At 49.7% G+C, this 14,325-nt stretch overlaps 1 protein-coding gene across 1 annotated transcript in view; it reads left to right on the top strand.

Moving 5' to 3' along the window:
• Positions 1-2,642, top strand: part of ppfia4 (PTPRF interacting protein alpha 4) — a 70,197-nt gene extending 67,555 nt beyond the window's left edge. The window contains exons 23-24 of the mRNA XM_072461871.1: positions 1,825-2,011; positions 2,560-2,642. Of these exons, the coding sequence (XP_072317972.1) occupies positions 1,825-2,011; positions 2,560-2,618 (246 nt within the window). The 3' untranslated portion in view covers positions 2,619-2,642. The remainder of the gene's footprint in view (positions 1-1,824; positions 2,012-2,559) is intronic.
• The last annotated feature ends 11,683 nt before the right edge of the window (positions 2,643-14,325 follow it).

Raw genomic sequence — 14,325 nt, 5'->3', positions numbered from 1 at the left:
GTAATGCTTGCTTTTGTTAAAATAGTCATACTGACTGCAAAATACATCTATAAATTATCAATTTCTGTGTTTATATAAGAATGATCAAATACTGATTAATACCCTGTCCTTTATATATGCATATGCCAATGCAAATATAATGGTGCACCCAAAATTCCTTATGATAAGGAGTGAGTCATGTATAAAGCCATTTACCTATCATCAGGAATAAGCAGTTGTAAGTCATTCATTGTCTCTGCATTGGTCACACTAACTCTAACACTAACTGTTTCAGGGGCATGTGAGGTGCTTTGATATGTGGTGGTCAAATGTAGAGTAGAAACTTTAGAAATGCTTAACACATCTGCTTCTCTGCACTATCAGCTTTACTATCAAGAAACCGTGAACATGTCTAAACGACCTTCGCTTGTAGATACTTCTTTACCACAGGAGCCCAAACAGCCAAAGTACAACAAACTGGACATTTTGTGCTTTGTTCCAAGAAGGATCAAGTGAACGTCCCATCCAGTCCACACACAAACCAGTTGGTTCTGGCTTTGTAGCACTTGCAAAAGATTTACTCCTGTGCAAAGAAGCAGAGTACTTTCCATTGCCTCTTGATCTGACGAAACCAGATGAAGGAAAAGGAATAGAGTCAGAAAAGCAGAAGACATCAGGCATATACACACGTTCTTCAATTGGCTCAATGCGACAAGTTGAAGAATCTTTGTGTTTCTTCTGTGACGATCCCGCGGGTCCCGAAGGCTTCCATGAGGTTAGATATAAATGTTAGACAGAGTCACACAACTAAACCACACAAAGCTTATGGCCAAGCTTGTGCCTGGAAACATGACAGCCACAGAACCACCACAACTGTTTGAACAAACTCTATGATAGGACCAGGAGAGCAATGCAACAGGACACAAGAAGATGCCTGTCGGGAAGGAAGTGCATTTGCTGAGCTTGTGGCCTTTATGGAGGAAAGGAGGGATATGGATTGTGCACAAGTGTTCAGGTTAGCAGAATTGGCAGAACTCTACAAGGTTCATCTCAATCAGTTGGGGGCCCTTGCGGAGAACCGCATCCAGACCACTAGACTTAAGAACAGACTTCTCTTGACAGTCCCAGGCCTTATGTCACAGACACATGGGAGAGACACACTCATCACATTTGAGGAGAACCTTGGAGAAGCCCTGAAAAAAGCTTGTGACTATGACAGTGATGCCATACATATGATGAGAACAGACAAAACAATACGTGCAGAAATCTTTGAAGCCAAGTTCACCTTTGATGGTTCATTTGACCCTGAGGGCCTGAGTGCCAGGCTAAGGCAGTTCCACCCACATGAATGGCACTGATAAGCATGATATTGGATGGTGCCAACATAAAGGATCTTTAACAGTGTCAAGCCCGCTCAGAATCTACTGGCACTGGGCGCCACAATTGAAACCAGGAAACTCCACTCCCACTCTATGTAAGCCTTAAGATCCATGCTGTGACACGGTCACTCATATCTTCATGCTAAAATGAGTGATTTTGTCATTTTAAAGGCAGCCATTTTGAAAATCCAAGATGGCTGACATACTTGGGACATTCTAGCCTATGACAGTAGACTCACAATACCCCAAAACCAATGTTTAGACACCAAAATCAAATCATGCCTCTATCTTCTCTTTATGCTGAAATGTGTAGTTTTGACAATTTGGTGTCGGCCATTTTGAAAAATCAAGGTTCCTGCAGTGTTCAGACCTCAAGCCACTTTTTCCTCCCTTTGTTTGGCTCTTTTTAAGTCGCCTTCTTCCGTCTTTGACTTCCACCTCGTCAGTTGTTCTCTTCTCGCCGCAGTCGGGAGACGACAAGTCGTTCCGGCGCTCTCCCTCGTGGCGTAAGCGCTTCAGGGCCCGTGAGGGCGGCTCCGGACTGGGCATGATGGCAGGATCCATGGAGACGCTTCCTGCTGGCTTCAGAATGCCCTCCATGTCGATGCCTCCACATGTGAACCTGCACATGCACAAGAAGCTGCAGCCTGAAGGTAACTGCAGCTTCAGGCTCTTTCACTGCTTAGTCCTGGTTTTAGCATTTACCACGTACAATTCTGTTTTAGTCCTGGTTTTGTCCTGCTTTAGTCCTGCTTCAGTCCTGGTTTAGTCCTGCTTTAGTCCTGGTTAAGTCCTGCTTTAGTCCTGGTTTAGTCCTGCTTTAGTCCTGGTTTAGTCCTGTTTTAGTCCTGCTTTAGTCCTGCTTTAGTCCTGGTTTAGTCCTGGTTTAGTCCTGCATTAGTCCTGCTTTAGTCCTGCTTTAGTCCTGTTAGGGTTAGGGGGTGTAAATGCACAAGACGCTGCTGTAGTTAAAGCCGAGGTGAGGAAGGTTTAGTCCTGGTGTGGCTCTGATGATGGTTTAATACTGGTTTATTCCCAGTTTAGTCTGAATAAACCACTGTATGTTGAGCAGTTTAAGTGTTAATTACATTACATTTCGTTCTAACACAAAGTCGCATGTTTGTGGTGTGATATTTGTTGTGATCTTCATTCCTTTTATGGTTTGTTGTTGTTTTGCTGTCCCCGCCCCTCTCTCTCTAAGCCCCGCCTCCAGCGCCTCCGAGACTCGACCCCTCGGCGGTGAGGACCTACTCGTGCTAACTCTGCTAACAGGAGCGCTAATGTGACCAGGTGAGCTAGCTCCACCTTTTTATTGTCTTATTTTTTCTATATATAATTTAAATAAAAGCAATAAAAGCAAAAAGCATCTTTAAAAACCATCATCAAAACTAAACATTGAGCACAACATATTGAGAATTATTCCATAAAGAATCATGTATTTCTTATGAACTTTTGTGTTATTTTCAAATATGATTTTGTATTTTATTCTCTTTGTTTTTCGATGTTAAAACATCAGTATTTGTGAAAAGAGGTCAATCATTTATGCACTTTTATAAGCATTTATTATAAGTATATATATATTTAAAGCATTATTAGCATGTGTACACGACTTTATAAGAGCATTAATGAGCTGGTGTGTAATATGTAAATAACTATTGCTTATTAAAGCGTTATAAAGTATTTACTGAGGAACCTTTAGATTTCTGCAGAATCAACAAGTGAAGCACTAAAGTGTCGCTGTATTTAGTTCTGATTAATATGAGAATATTTGAGAGGAAACGTCTGCATTATTGTTGGGTCTGGACATTACACTGGACATTACACTGGACAGAGCCACATGTTTGACCTCTGGAAGATTCTGGAACTATTCAATACAAGAAACACACATGACGGAGGTCAGCTGAGGTCAGTCACATGACAGGTCAGCTGTGGTCAGTCACATGACAGGTCAGCTGAGGTCAGTCACATGACAGGTCAGCTGAGGTCAGTCACATGACGGAGGTCAGCTGAGGTCAGTCACATGACACAGGTCAGCTGAGGTCAGTCACATGACGGAGGTCAGCTGAGGTCAGTCACATGACACAGGTCAGCTGAGGTCAGTCACATGACGGAGGTCAGCTGAGGTCAGTCACATGACGGAGGTCAGCTGAGGTCAGTCACATGACGGAGGTCAGCTGTGGTCAGTCACATGACACAGGTCAGCTGAGGTCAGTCACATGACGGAGGTCAGCTGAGGTCAGTCACATGACGGAGGTCAGCTGTGGTCAGTCACATGACGGAGGTCAGCTGTGGTCAGTCACATGACGGAGGTCAGCTGTGGTCAGTCACATGACGGAGGTCAGCTGTGGTCAGTCACATGACAGGTCAGCTGAGGTCAGTCACATGACAGAGGTCAGCTGTGGTCAGTCACATGACAGAGGTCAGCTGAGGTCAGTCACATGACAGGTCAGCTGAGGTCAGTCACATGACGGAGGTCAGCTGAGGTCAGTCACATGACAGGTCAGCTGTGGTCAGTCACATGACAGAGGTCAGCTGAGGTCAGTCACATGACAGGTCAGCTGAGGTCAGTCACATGACGGAGGTCAGCTGAGGTCAGTCACATGACAGGTCAGCTGTGGTCAGTCACATGACGGAGGTCAGCTGAGGTCAGTCACATGACGGAGGTCAGCTGAGGTCAGTCACATGACACAGGTCAGCTGAGGTCAGTCACATGACGGAGGTCAGCTGAGGTCAGTCACATGACGGAGGTCAGCTGAGGTCAGTCACATGACACAGGTCAGCTGTGGTCAGTCACATGACGGAGGTCAGCTGTGGTCAGTCACATGACAGAGGTCAGCTGAGGTCAGTCACATGACGGAGGTCAGCTGTGGTCAGTCACATGACAGAGGTCAGCTGAGGTCAGTCACATGACAGGTCAGCTGAGGTCAGTCACATGACGGAGGTCAGCTGAGGTCAGTCACATGACAGAGGTCAGCTGTGGTCAGTCACATGACACAGGTCAGCTGTGGTCAGTCACATGACAGAGGTCAGCTGAGGTCAGTCACATGACAGGTCAGCTGAGGTCAGTCACATGACGGAGGTCAGCTGAGGTCAGTCACATGACGGAGGTCAGCTGAGGTCAGTCACATGACAGAGGTCAGCTGTGGTCAGTCACATGACACAGGTCAGCTGTGGTCAGTCACATGACAGAGGTCAGCTGAGGTCAGTCACATGACAGGTCAGCTGAGGTCAGTCACATGACGGAGGTCAGCTGAGGTCAGTCACATGACGGAGGTCAGCTGAGGTCAGTCACATGACACAGGTCAGCTGTGGTCAGTCACATGACGGAGGTCAGCTGAGGTCAGTCACATGACGGAGGTCAGCTGAGGTCAGTCACATGACAGGTCAGCTGAGGTCAGTCACATGACGGAGGTCAGCTGAGGTCAGTCACATGACGGAGGTCAGCTGAGGTCAGTCACATGACGGAGGTCAGCTGAGGTCAGTCACATGACAGGTCAGCTGAGGTCAGTCACATGACAGGTCAGCTGTGGTCAGTCACATGACAGAGGTCAGCTGAGGTCAGTCACATGACGGAGGTCAGCTGTGGTCAGTCACATGACAGAGGTCAGCTGAGGTCAGTCACATGACAGGTCAGCTGAGGTCAGTCACATGACGGAGGTCAGCTGAGGTCAGTCACATGACAGAGGTCAGCTGTGGTCAGTCACATGACACAGGTCAGCTGAGGTCAGTCACATGACAGAGGTCAGCTGAGGTCAGTCACATGACAGGTCAGCTGAGGTCAGTCACATGACGGAGGTCAGCTGTGGTCAGTCACATGACAGAGGTCAGCTGAGGTCAGTCACATGACGGAGGTCAGCTGTGGTCAGTCACATGACAGAGGTCAGCTGAGGTCAGTCACATGACAGGTCAGCTGAGGTCAGTCACATGACGGAGGTCAGCTGAGGTCAGTCACATGACAGAGGTCAGCTGTGGTCAGTCACATGACACAGGTCAGCTGTGGTCAGTCACATGACAGAGGTCAGCTGAGGTCAGTCACATGACAGGTCAGCTGAGGTCAGTCACATGACGGAGGTCAGCTGAGGTCAGTCACATGACGGAGGTCAGCTGAGGTCAGTCACATGACACAGGTCAGCTGTGGTCAGTCACATGACGGAGGTCAGCTGAGGTCAGTCACATGACACAGGTCAGCTGTGGTCAGTCACATGACGGAGGTCAGCTGTGGTCAGTCACATGACAGAGGTCAGCTGTGGTCAGTCACATGACACAGGTCAGCTGTGGTCATCAGGAGAGTTATCCTGATGCTTATTATGGTCCAGATCTTTCTGTATTAAATGTTGTTAAATACATTCTTAAAGTTTAGAAGTTTTTTTACTGTATTAGTTTATTTATTGCACGTAAAAGATCGACAGGAAAGACGCTTGATGTACTTCCTGTCTCACTGTCTCGTGGTCAAAAGCTGCAGCAGATGGGACAAATATATGAATATAAATATATGAATATAAATATATAAATATATAAATATAAATATCTGAATATAAATATTTAAATATAAATACATAAATATCTGAATATAAATATATAAATATATGAATGTAAATATCTGAATATAAATATATAAATATAAATATCTGAATATAAATATGTAAATATAAATATCTGAATATAAATATCTGAATACAAATATATAAATATAAATATCTGAATATAAATATATAAATATCTGAATATAAATATCTGAATATAAATATATAAATATATAAATATCTGAATATAAATATATGAATATAAATATATGAATATAAATATATAAATACAAGTGCATCCTCGTGTGACACACTCGTCTGTCTCTCGTCTGCAGTGCACTCTCACTTCCTGTAGGACACATGCTTGCGGCCTTCTGAGCGTGACATGCCAAATCCGAGGTTTTTGGGGCTTCCAGGGGTGGCTCTCCTCTGGCCCCGCCTCCGGCCCTCGACCTTTCACCTCTCGACTGGACACGTGCAATACTGCGGCTGAGCTTTGAACTCCGACCTTTTGCGAGTGTTGGCTGGCTGCGCTCCTCTGTACAGTTCGTTTTGACCCCAGTGGCCCCCCAGTGGCCCCCCAGTGGCCCCCCAGTGGCCTCAGTGTTGTGGTGTTGTGATTATGTCCTAACTCGGCTGTGGGTTCAATGCCTGGTGTTTCGACGTCTCGGAGGGTGTTTTTCAAAGCTCCAGATCCTTTTTTTGGACAAATCGTTATCTTCTGCTTGTTCCTAAATGAAGCGGCTTCTCCCGTCGAGGGCAGTGGTAGAAAGTAGCAACATACAAGAGTAAAAGTACTGTACGTGAGTAAAAGTTTCAGCTTATTAAGTCATTTGTACTTCACTACATTCGAGAGCAGGTATAAGTACTTCTACTCCAGTACATGGAGTACTGGAGTACTTTTCATACGGTTTGAGGGCTTCGTTTAGCACTCACTACGTTTCACGCTTAAATAGTTCTCACAATCTGTGTGAAATACTCTGACTGAATACTTCAGTAGTTTTACTTTCAAGTCGAGAAAACAAACAGAAGAAGGATCTGAGCTTTGGGGAACAAAGGGGCACATCCCGTTTCTGTTCACTTGCATCCTCCAAGGGCCCCTGAAGAGCGAGGGCCCCTGAAGAGCGAGGGCCCCTGAGGAGCGAGGGCCTCTGAGGAGCGAGGGCCCTGAGGAGCGAGGGCCTCTGAGGAGCGAGGGGCCCTGAGGAGCGAGGGCCCCTGAGGAGCGAGGGCCCCTGAGGAGCGAGGCCGATGGAGCTGATTCTGGGGCTCAAATTCAAGAGAATAAATGATTTTTAAAAGTGTGACATTTGAAAACTTTGCAAAAATATGAAAAACTAAAAATTGCCTTTATGATTTTAAAGGAGCTGTAACAGTTTTCCACAGTCGCTGGTCCAACGCCTTCACCACGACGAGTCACCACTGTCAGAGGCCAGAGCGCAGAGTCAGCGTGAAGCACTTCCTGCTCGTGGAGAGCACAGCGGTCTCATTCTGACCCTGACAATGTCCCGGGACAATCTGGTACAGCTCCTTTCATATTTCAGTCTTTGATCAAAACGATTTAAAAAGTGTTGTGCTCCGTTGGCTCGCTGCTTTGTGGGCGTCGCTCCCTCTCCTTTGTGGGCGTCGCTCGCTCTCCTTTGTGGGCGTCGCTCGCTCTCCTTTGTGGGCGTCGCTCGCTCTCCTTTGTGGGCGTCGCTCGCTCTCCTTTGTGGGCGTCGCTTGCTCTCCTTTGTGGGCGTCGACCGCTGCAGACGTCTTGAGGAGCCACTAGAACATAAATGGGACACACCCAAAAAGTTCAAACTAGCCTACACTTCCTGCCCCTCTCTGATTGGTCGGAAATCGAACATGTGACCAGAAGTGGTTTGGACTTTCAGAGCCACTGCACATCGCCCTCGACCGGTTATGCAAGGTATTACTCCAATACTGTCTTTACATAACATGGATGACTTATGTTTTTTATAGAAATATTATATATAAATATATATATTGGAAATATCTATGGAAAATGATATACTATTGCTGTCTGACCCTGATGCCCTGTAATGATAGTGACTGTTCTCCTGCTTCTCTGACTTTGTGTCTTTGCTGTGACGTTAAACAGTGGGAGGAGTTTTCACAGGTTCATGGGTCCAATCAGAGACTTTCTCTCTCTTCTCTCCCTCTCTCTCTTCTCTCCCTCTCCCTCTCTCTCCCTCTCCGTCTCTCTCCCTCTCCGTCTCTCTCCCTCTCTCTCTTCTCTCCCTCTCCCTCTCTCTCCCTCTCCGTCTCTCTCCCTCTCTCTCTTCTCTCCCTCTCTGTCTCTCTCCCTCTCCGTCTCTCTCCCTCTCCGTCTCTCTCCCTCTCTCTCTTCTCTCCCTCTCCCTCTCTCTCCCTCTCCGTCTCTCTCCCTCTCTGTCTCTCTCCCTCTCCGTCTCTCTCCCTCTCTGTCTCTCTCCCTCTCCGTCTCTCTCCCTCTCTGTCTCTCTCCCTCTCCGTCTCTCTCCCTCTCTCTCTTCTCTCCCTCTCTCTCTTCTCTCCCTCTCTGTCTCTCTCCCTCTCCGTCTCTCTCCCTCTCTCTCTTCTCTCCCTCTCTGTCTCTCTCCCTCTCCGTCTCTCTCCCTCTCCGTCTCTCTCCCTCTCTCTCTTCTCTCCCTCTCCCTCTCTCTCCCTCTCCGTCTCTCTCCCTCTCTCTCTTCTCTCCCTCTCTGTCTCTCTCCCTCTCCGTCTCTCTCCCTCTCCGTCTCTCTCCCTCTCTCTCTTCTCTCCCTCTCCCTCTCTCTCCCTCTCCGTCTCTCTCCCTCTCTGTCTCTCTCCCTCTCCGTCTCTCTCCCTCTCTGTCTCTCTCCCTCTCCGTCTCTCTCCCTCTCTGTCTCTCTCCCTCTCCGTCTCTCTCCCTCTCTCTCTTCTCTCCCTCTCTCTCTTCTCTCCCTCTCCCTCTCTCTCCCTCTCCGTCTCTCTCCCTCTCTGTCTCTCTCCCTCTCTGTCTCTCTCCCTCTCCGTCTCTCTCCCTCTCTGTCTCTCTCCCTCTCCGTCTCTCTCCCTCTCCGTCTCTCTCCCTCTCTCTCTTCTCTCCCTCTCCCTCTCTCTCCCTCTCCGTCTCTCTCCCTCTCTGTCTCTCTCCCTCTCTGTCTCTCTCCCTCTCCGTCTCTCTCCCTCTCTGTCTCTCTCCCTCTCCGTCTCTCTCCCTCTCCGTCTCTCTCCCTCTCTCTCTTCTCTCCCTCTCCCTCTCTCTCCCTCTCCGTCTCTCTCCCTCTCTGTCTCTCTCCCTCTCCGTCTCTCTCCCTCTCCGTCTCTCTCCCTCTCTGTCTCTCTCCCTCTCCCTCTCTCTCCCTCTCCGTCTCTCTCCCTCTCCCTCTCTCTCCCTCTCCGTCTCTCTCCCTCTCCGTCTCTCTCCCTCTCCGTCTCTCTCCCTCTCCGTCTCTCTCTCTCTTCCTGTTTTAACACTATGTAGCCATGACGTCTCCTTCTCTGCCGCTCACGCCTTCTGTACCAAAAGCAGACCGCAGAGGGACAGTGCTTCCGTGATCACAGCTGATCGACCTCCAGCACCAACAATCACACCAAGAAAAGGTGGAGAAAGTGTCTTACTTAAGAGCAAAACAACTGCACCAACTTTCTTGTTTACTGCGATCTTGTCCTTTGGGTCATTAAAGCTCTTGACCATAGGTGAGGTCAGAACGTAGAGTGACCGGTGAATCCAGAGCTTTGTCTTTGGACTCAGCTCCTTCTTCACCACAACAGTCGTGTAAACGATCACACTTCCTCCTTTTTGAGCTCCTTTTATCCTTTTGTCCCTGTAAATGTCCTAAAGTCCAGCGCAGAACGTGATTGGACTGTGAAAAGGGCAGTAACATCGCCCTGTTCAGGAGACGTTTCCTCCGTGACCCGCGATGGTACCACGCTCTCCCTCTGCGGTCTGCGGTCGATGGTACCACGCTCTCCCTCTGCGGGCGATGGTACCACGCTCTCCCTCTGCGGGCGATGGTACCACGCTCTCCCTCTGCGGGCGATGGTACCACGCTCTCCCTCTGCGGTCTGCGGTCGATGGTACCACGCTCTCCCTCTGCGGGCGATGGTACCACGCTCTCCCTCTGCGGGCGATGGTACCACGCTCTCCCTCTGCGGGCGATGGTACCACGCTCTCCCTCTGCGGGCGATGGTACCACGCTCTCCCTCTGCGGGCGATGGTACCACGCTCTCCCTCTGCGGGCGATGGTACCACGCTCTCCCTCTGCGGTCTGCGGTCGATGGTACCACGCTCTCCCTCTGCGGGCGATGGTACCACGCTCTCCCTCTGCGGGCGATGGTACCACGCTCTCCCTCTGCGGTCTGCGGTCGATGGTACCACGCTCTCCCTCTGCGGGCGATGGTACCACGCTCTCCCTCTGCGGGCGATGGTACCACGCTCTCCCTCTGCGGGCGATGGTACCACGCTCTCCCTCTGCGGGCGATGGTACCACGCTCTCCCTCTGCGGGCGATGGTACCACGCTCTCCCTCTGCGGGCGATGGTACCACGCTCTCCCTCTGCGGGCGATGGTACCACGCTCTCCCTCTGCGGTCTGCGGTCGATGGTACCACGCTCTCCCTCTGCGGGCGATGGTACCACGCTCTCCCTCTGCGGGCGATGGTACCACGCTCTCCCTCTGCGGGCGATGGTACCACGCTCTCCCTCTGCGGGCGATGGTACCACGCTCTCCCTCTGCGGGCGATGGTACCACGCTCTCCCTCTGCGGTCGATGGTACCACGCTCTCCCTCTGCGGGCGATGGTACCACGCTCTCCCTCTGCGGGCGATGGTACCACGCTCTCCCTCTGCGGGCGATGGTACCACGCTCTCCCTCTGCGGTCGATGGTACCACGCTCTCCCTCTGCGGGCGATGGTACCACACATGTAGCCTCTAGTTCTAGTGAGAATCCTTTAATCTGAAGCGTGTGTGAAGATGATTCCAGAACAAACCCATGTGACTGTGAATGAATCGTGTGAACACTGTAGCTCCGCCCACCTCCTCCTCTCAACCAACTGTAAACTGCTGCTCAACTTCAGCCAATGAAATCACTGCTCCCAGAGACGGGCGCACGTTTTTGGACTGGTTCCCGTCACTTCCTGTTTGGACTGTTGCGACGGAGATCTTCCGGTGCCGGGCAAGTCGGATCGAGGCTGCGTCCAAATGCACGCTGCTGCCTGACCTCTGACCTCACCACGCCATCGAGCTCTTTGACTGACCGCTGCCTGACCTCATCACGCCATCGAGCTCTTTGACTGACCGCTGCCTGACCTCACCACGCCATTGAGCTCTTTGACTGACCGCTGCTTGACCTCATCACACCATCGAGCTCTTTGACTGACCGCTGCCTGACCTCACCACGCCATCGAGGTCTTTGACTTACCGCTGCCTGACCTTATCACACCATCGAGGTCTTTGACTGACCGCCGCCTGACCTCACCACGCCATCGAGCTCTTTGACTGACCGCTGCTTGACCTCATCACACCATCGAGCTCTTTGACTGACCGCTGCCTGACCTCACCACGCCATCGAGGTCTTTGACTTACCGCTGCCTGACCTCATCACACCATCGAGGTCTTTGACTGACCGCTGCCTGACCTCATCACACCATCGAGGTCTTTGACTGACCGCTGCCTGACCTCACCACGCCATCGAGGTCTTTGACTTACCGCTGCCTGACCTTATCACACCATCGAGGTCTTTGACTGACCGCTGCCTGACCTCACCACGCCATCGAGCTCTTTGACTGACCGCTGCTTGACCTCATCACACCATCGAGCTCTTTGACTGACCGCTGCCTGACCTCACCACGCCATCGAGGTCTTTGACTTACCGCTGCCTGACCTCATCACACCATCGAGGTCTTTGACTGACCGCTGCCTGACCTCATCACACCATCGAGGTCTTTGACTTACCGCTGCCTGACCTCACCACGCCATCGAGGTCTTTGACCGTTACCACAACCTGACCCTTCTCTTTAATTAAGATGCAACATCAAACTAGCCACAGTGTCAGACGTTTGCTGAAGATGTTGAGGTCAGTCTGAGGTCAGTCTGGGGTCAGTCTGAGGTCAGTCTGGGGTCAGTCTGAGGTCAGTTTGGGGTCAGTCTGAGGTCAGTCTGAGGTCAGTCTGGGGTCAGTCTGAGGTCAGTTTGGGGTCAGTCTGAGGTCAGTCTGAGGTCAATCTGGGGTCAGTCTGAGGTCAGTCTGGGGTCAGTCTGAGGTCAGTCTGAGGTCAGTCTGAGGTCAGTCTGGGGTCAGTCTGAGGTCAGTTTGGGGTCAGTCTGAGGTCAGTCTGAGGTCAGTCTGGGGTCAGTCTGAGGTCAGTCTGGGGTCAGTCTGAGGTCAGTCTGAGGTCAGCCTGAGGTCAGTCTGCAGGCTGGGTCCATCCAAAAAGAAACTGTCCAAAAGTTGTTCTGAACTTTGGATCTGCCCAGTTTCCACTGACAAAGGCTCTGGTGTTTGGTCTGAGAGAGCCGGACAGACCAGGGGACAGACCAGGGGACAGACCAGGGGACAGACCAGGGGACAGACCAGGGGACAGACCAGGGGACAGAGAGACACGTGAGAAGACAAACATTTAGAAAACTGTTACAATGTTTTGTGAGTGTCCATGGAGGGAGTGTGAGTTTGGACGCAGCCTCGAGCTCGGCTGGACTCGTTGACTTGCCCGGTCACTTCAGTCGTCATGGAGACCTCAGATGGACATCTTTGGACTGGCTCCTGTCACAGCATTACAAGTGCTGGATGGTTGTGTGCAACTTTTATTTTCTTATTTTTGTCATTTGTTCACGTGTCTAAAGGTGTAACGTGGGTGTGGCCGAAAGGTGTAACGTGGGTGTGGCCTAAAGGTGTAACGTGGGTGTGGCCGAAAGGTGTAACGTGGGTGTGGCCTAAAGGTGTAACGTGGGTGTGGCCTAAAGGTGTAACATGGGTGTGGCCTAAAGGTGTAACGTGGGTGTGGCCTAAAGGTGTAACATGGGTGTGGCCTAAAGGTGTAACGTGGGTGTGGCCTAAAGGTGTAACATGGGTGTGCCCTAAAGGTGTAATGTGGGTGTGGCCTAAAGGCGTAACGTGGGTGTGGCCTAAAGGTGTAACGTGGGTGTGGCCTAAAGGTGTAACGTGGGTGTGGCCTAAAGGTGTAACGTGGGTGTGGCCTAAAGGTGTAACATGGGTGTGGCCTAAAGGTGTAACGTGGGTGTGGCCTAAAGGTGTAACATGGGTGTGGCCTAAAGGTGTAATGTGGGTGTGGCCTAAAGGTGTAACGTGGGTGTGGCCTAAAGGTGTAACGTGGGTGTGGCCTAAAGGTGTAACGTGGGTGTGGCCTAAAGGTGTAACGTGGGTGTGGCCTAAAGGTGTAACGTGGGTGTGGCCTAAAGGTGTAACATGGGTGTGGCCTAAAGGTGTAACGTGGGTGTGGCCTAAAGGTGTAACATGGGTGTGGCCTAAAGGTGTAATGTGGGTGTGGCCTAAAGGTGTAACGTGGGTGTGGCCTAAAGGTGTAACGTGGGTGTGGCAGCTATGAGTCCCGTGTCTTTATTCCAGGTGTGAAACAAACTACTGACAAATCAAGATTTTATTATTTGGCTATTTAAAAAGAGGTGTACTGTATTTATGACATTATATCGACATAAGTAAAGCTGTTTTCTAAATAATGTGGCTTTTGTTTTCCATGATGCGATCGACTGAATCTATTTTAGTAAGTACATTATGCAAATGAGTATTCCATATAAATAGGATACATCATAATTACTTTTTACACCAAATATGACAAATAATTGACTTACTCTAAAACTAAGGCAATATTTTGTATGAATGACATGACTAAATTGCGTACTATCTAAGTTATAATGCAGATATGACACATTTAGTTCAAACTTATTGAGCATTATTATACTTAAGACTTTACTTCACATTTAGCCTATTTTTCCACAGTTTGACCTTTGTTGTGACCTTTATAATGTTACTTCCTGGTTGGACACAAGCAGCAGATCATGTGATCACGTAACTGTTACCTAGCAACAGTGCAGTAAACAAACCATAATCCATATAAATTACACAATAGTTATGATTTGACCTGATAACACCTTTGTTTTGGTCATTTGACTTTTTCTTCACAAACTGCAACAATAAAACATAAAACATTGAATTAACCATAAAAAAGTCATAAATCTCGGCCGTTCTCCAACAAACACAAAGAGAAAAGGACTTTTGCTCTTGGGGCGGTGGTAGAGTGCTCGTCTTCTGATCCAAAGGTCGGCGGTTCGACTCCCCGCTCCCAGAGCGGTCAGATCCACTGGCCCGCAGGTTGGCGGTGCGATCGCAGCTGCCTCATGTGAATACTGCCGTTGTGTCCTTGGGCAAGACACTTAACCCAACTCGCCCCCCAGTGTCTGCGTATATCTGGGTTTTGAGTACCTTGACGGTAGAAAAGCGCTATATAAATGTGACCA

Source organism: Eucyclogobius newberryi, unplaced genomic scaffold (genome assembly GCF_026437365.1).
Source record: "Eucyclogobius newberryi isolate DKJ021-1_F unplaced genomic scaffold, fEucNew1.0.hap1 SCAF_33, whole genome shotgun sequence".
In the NCBI taxonomy this organism is placed as follows: domain Eukaryota; kingdom Metazoa; phylum Chordata; class Actinopteri; order Gobiiformes; family Gobiidae; genus Eucyclogobius; species Eucyclogobius newberryi.
Note: the sequence above shows the minus strand (reverse complement) of the source record. Positions and strands in the feature narration are given on the sequence as shown.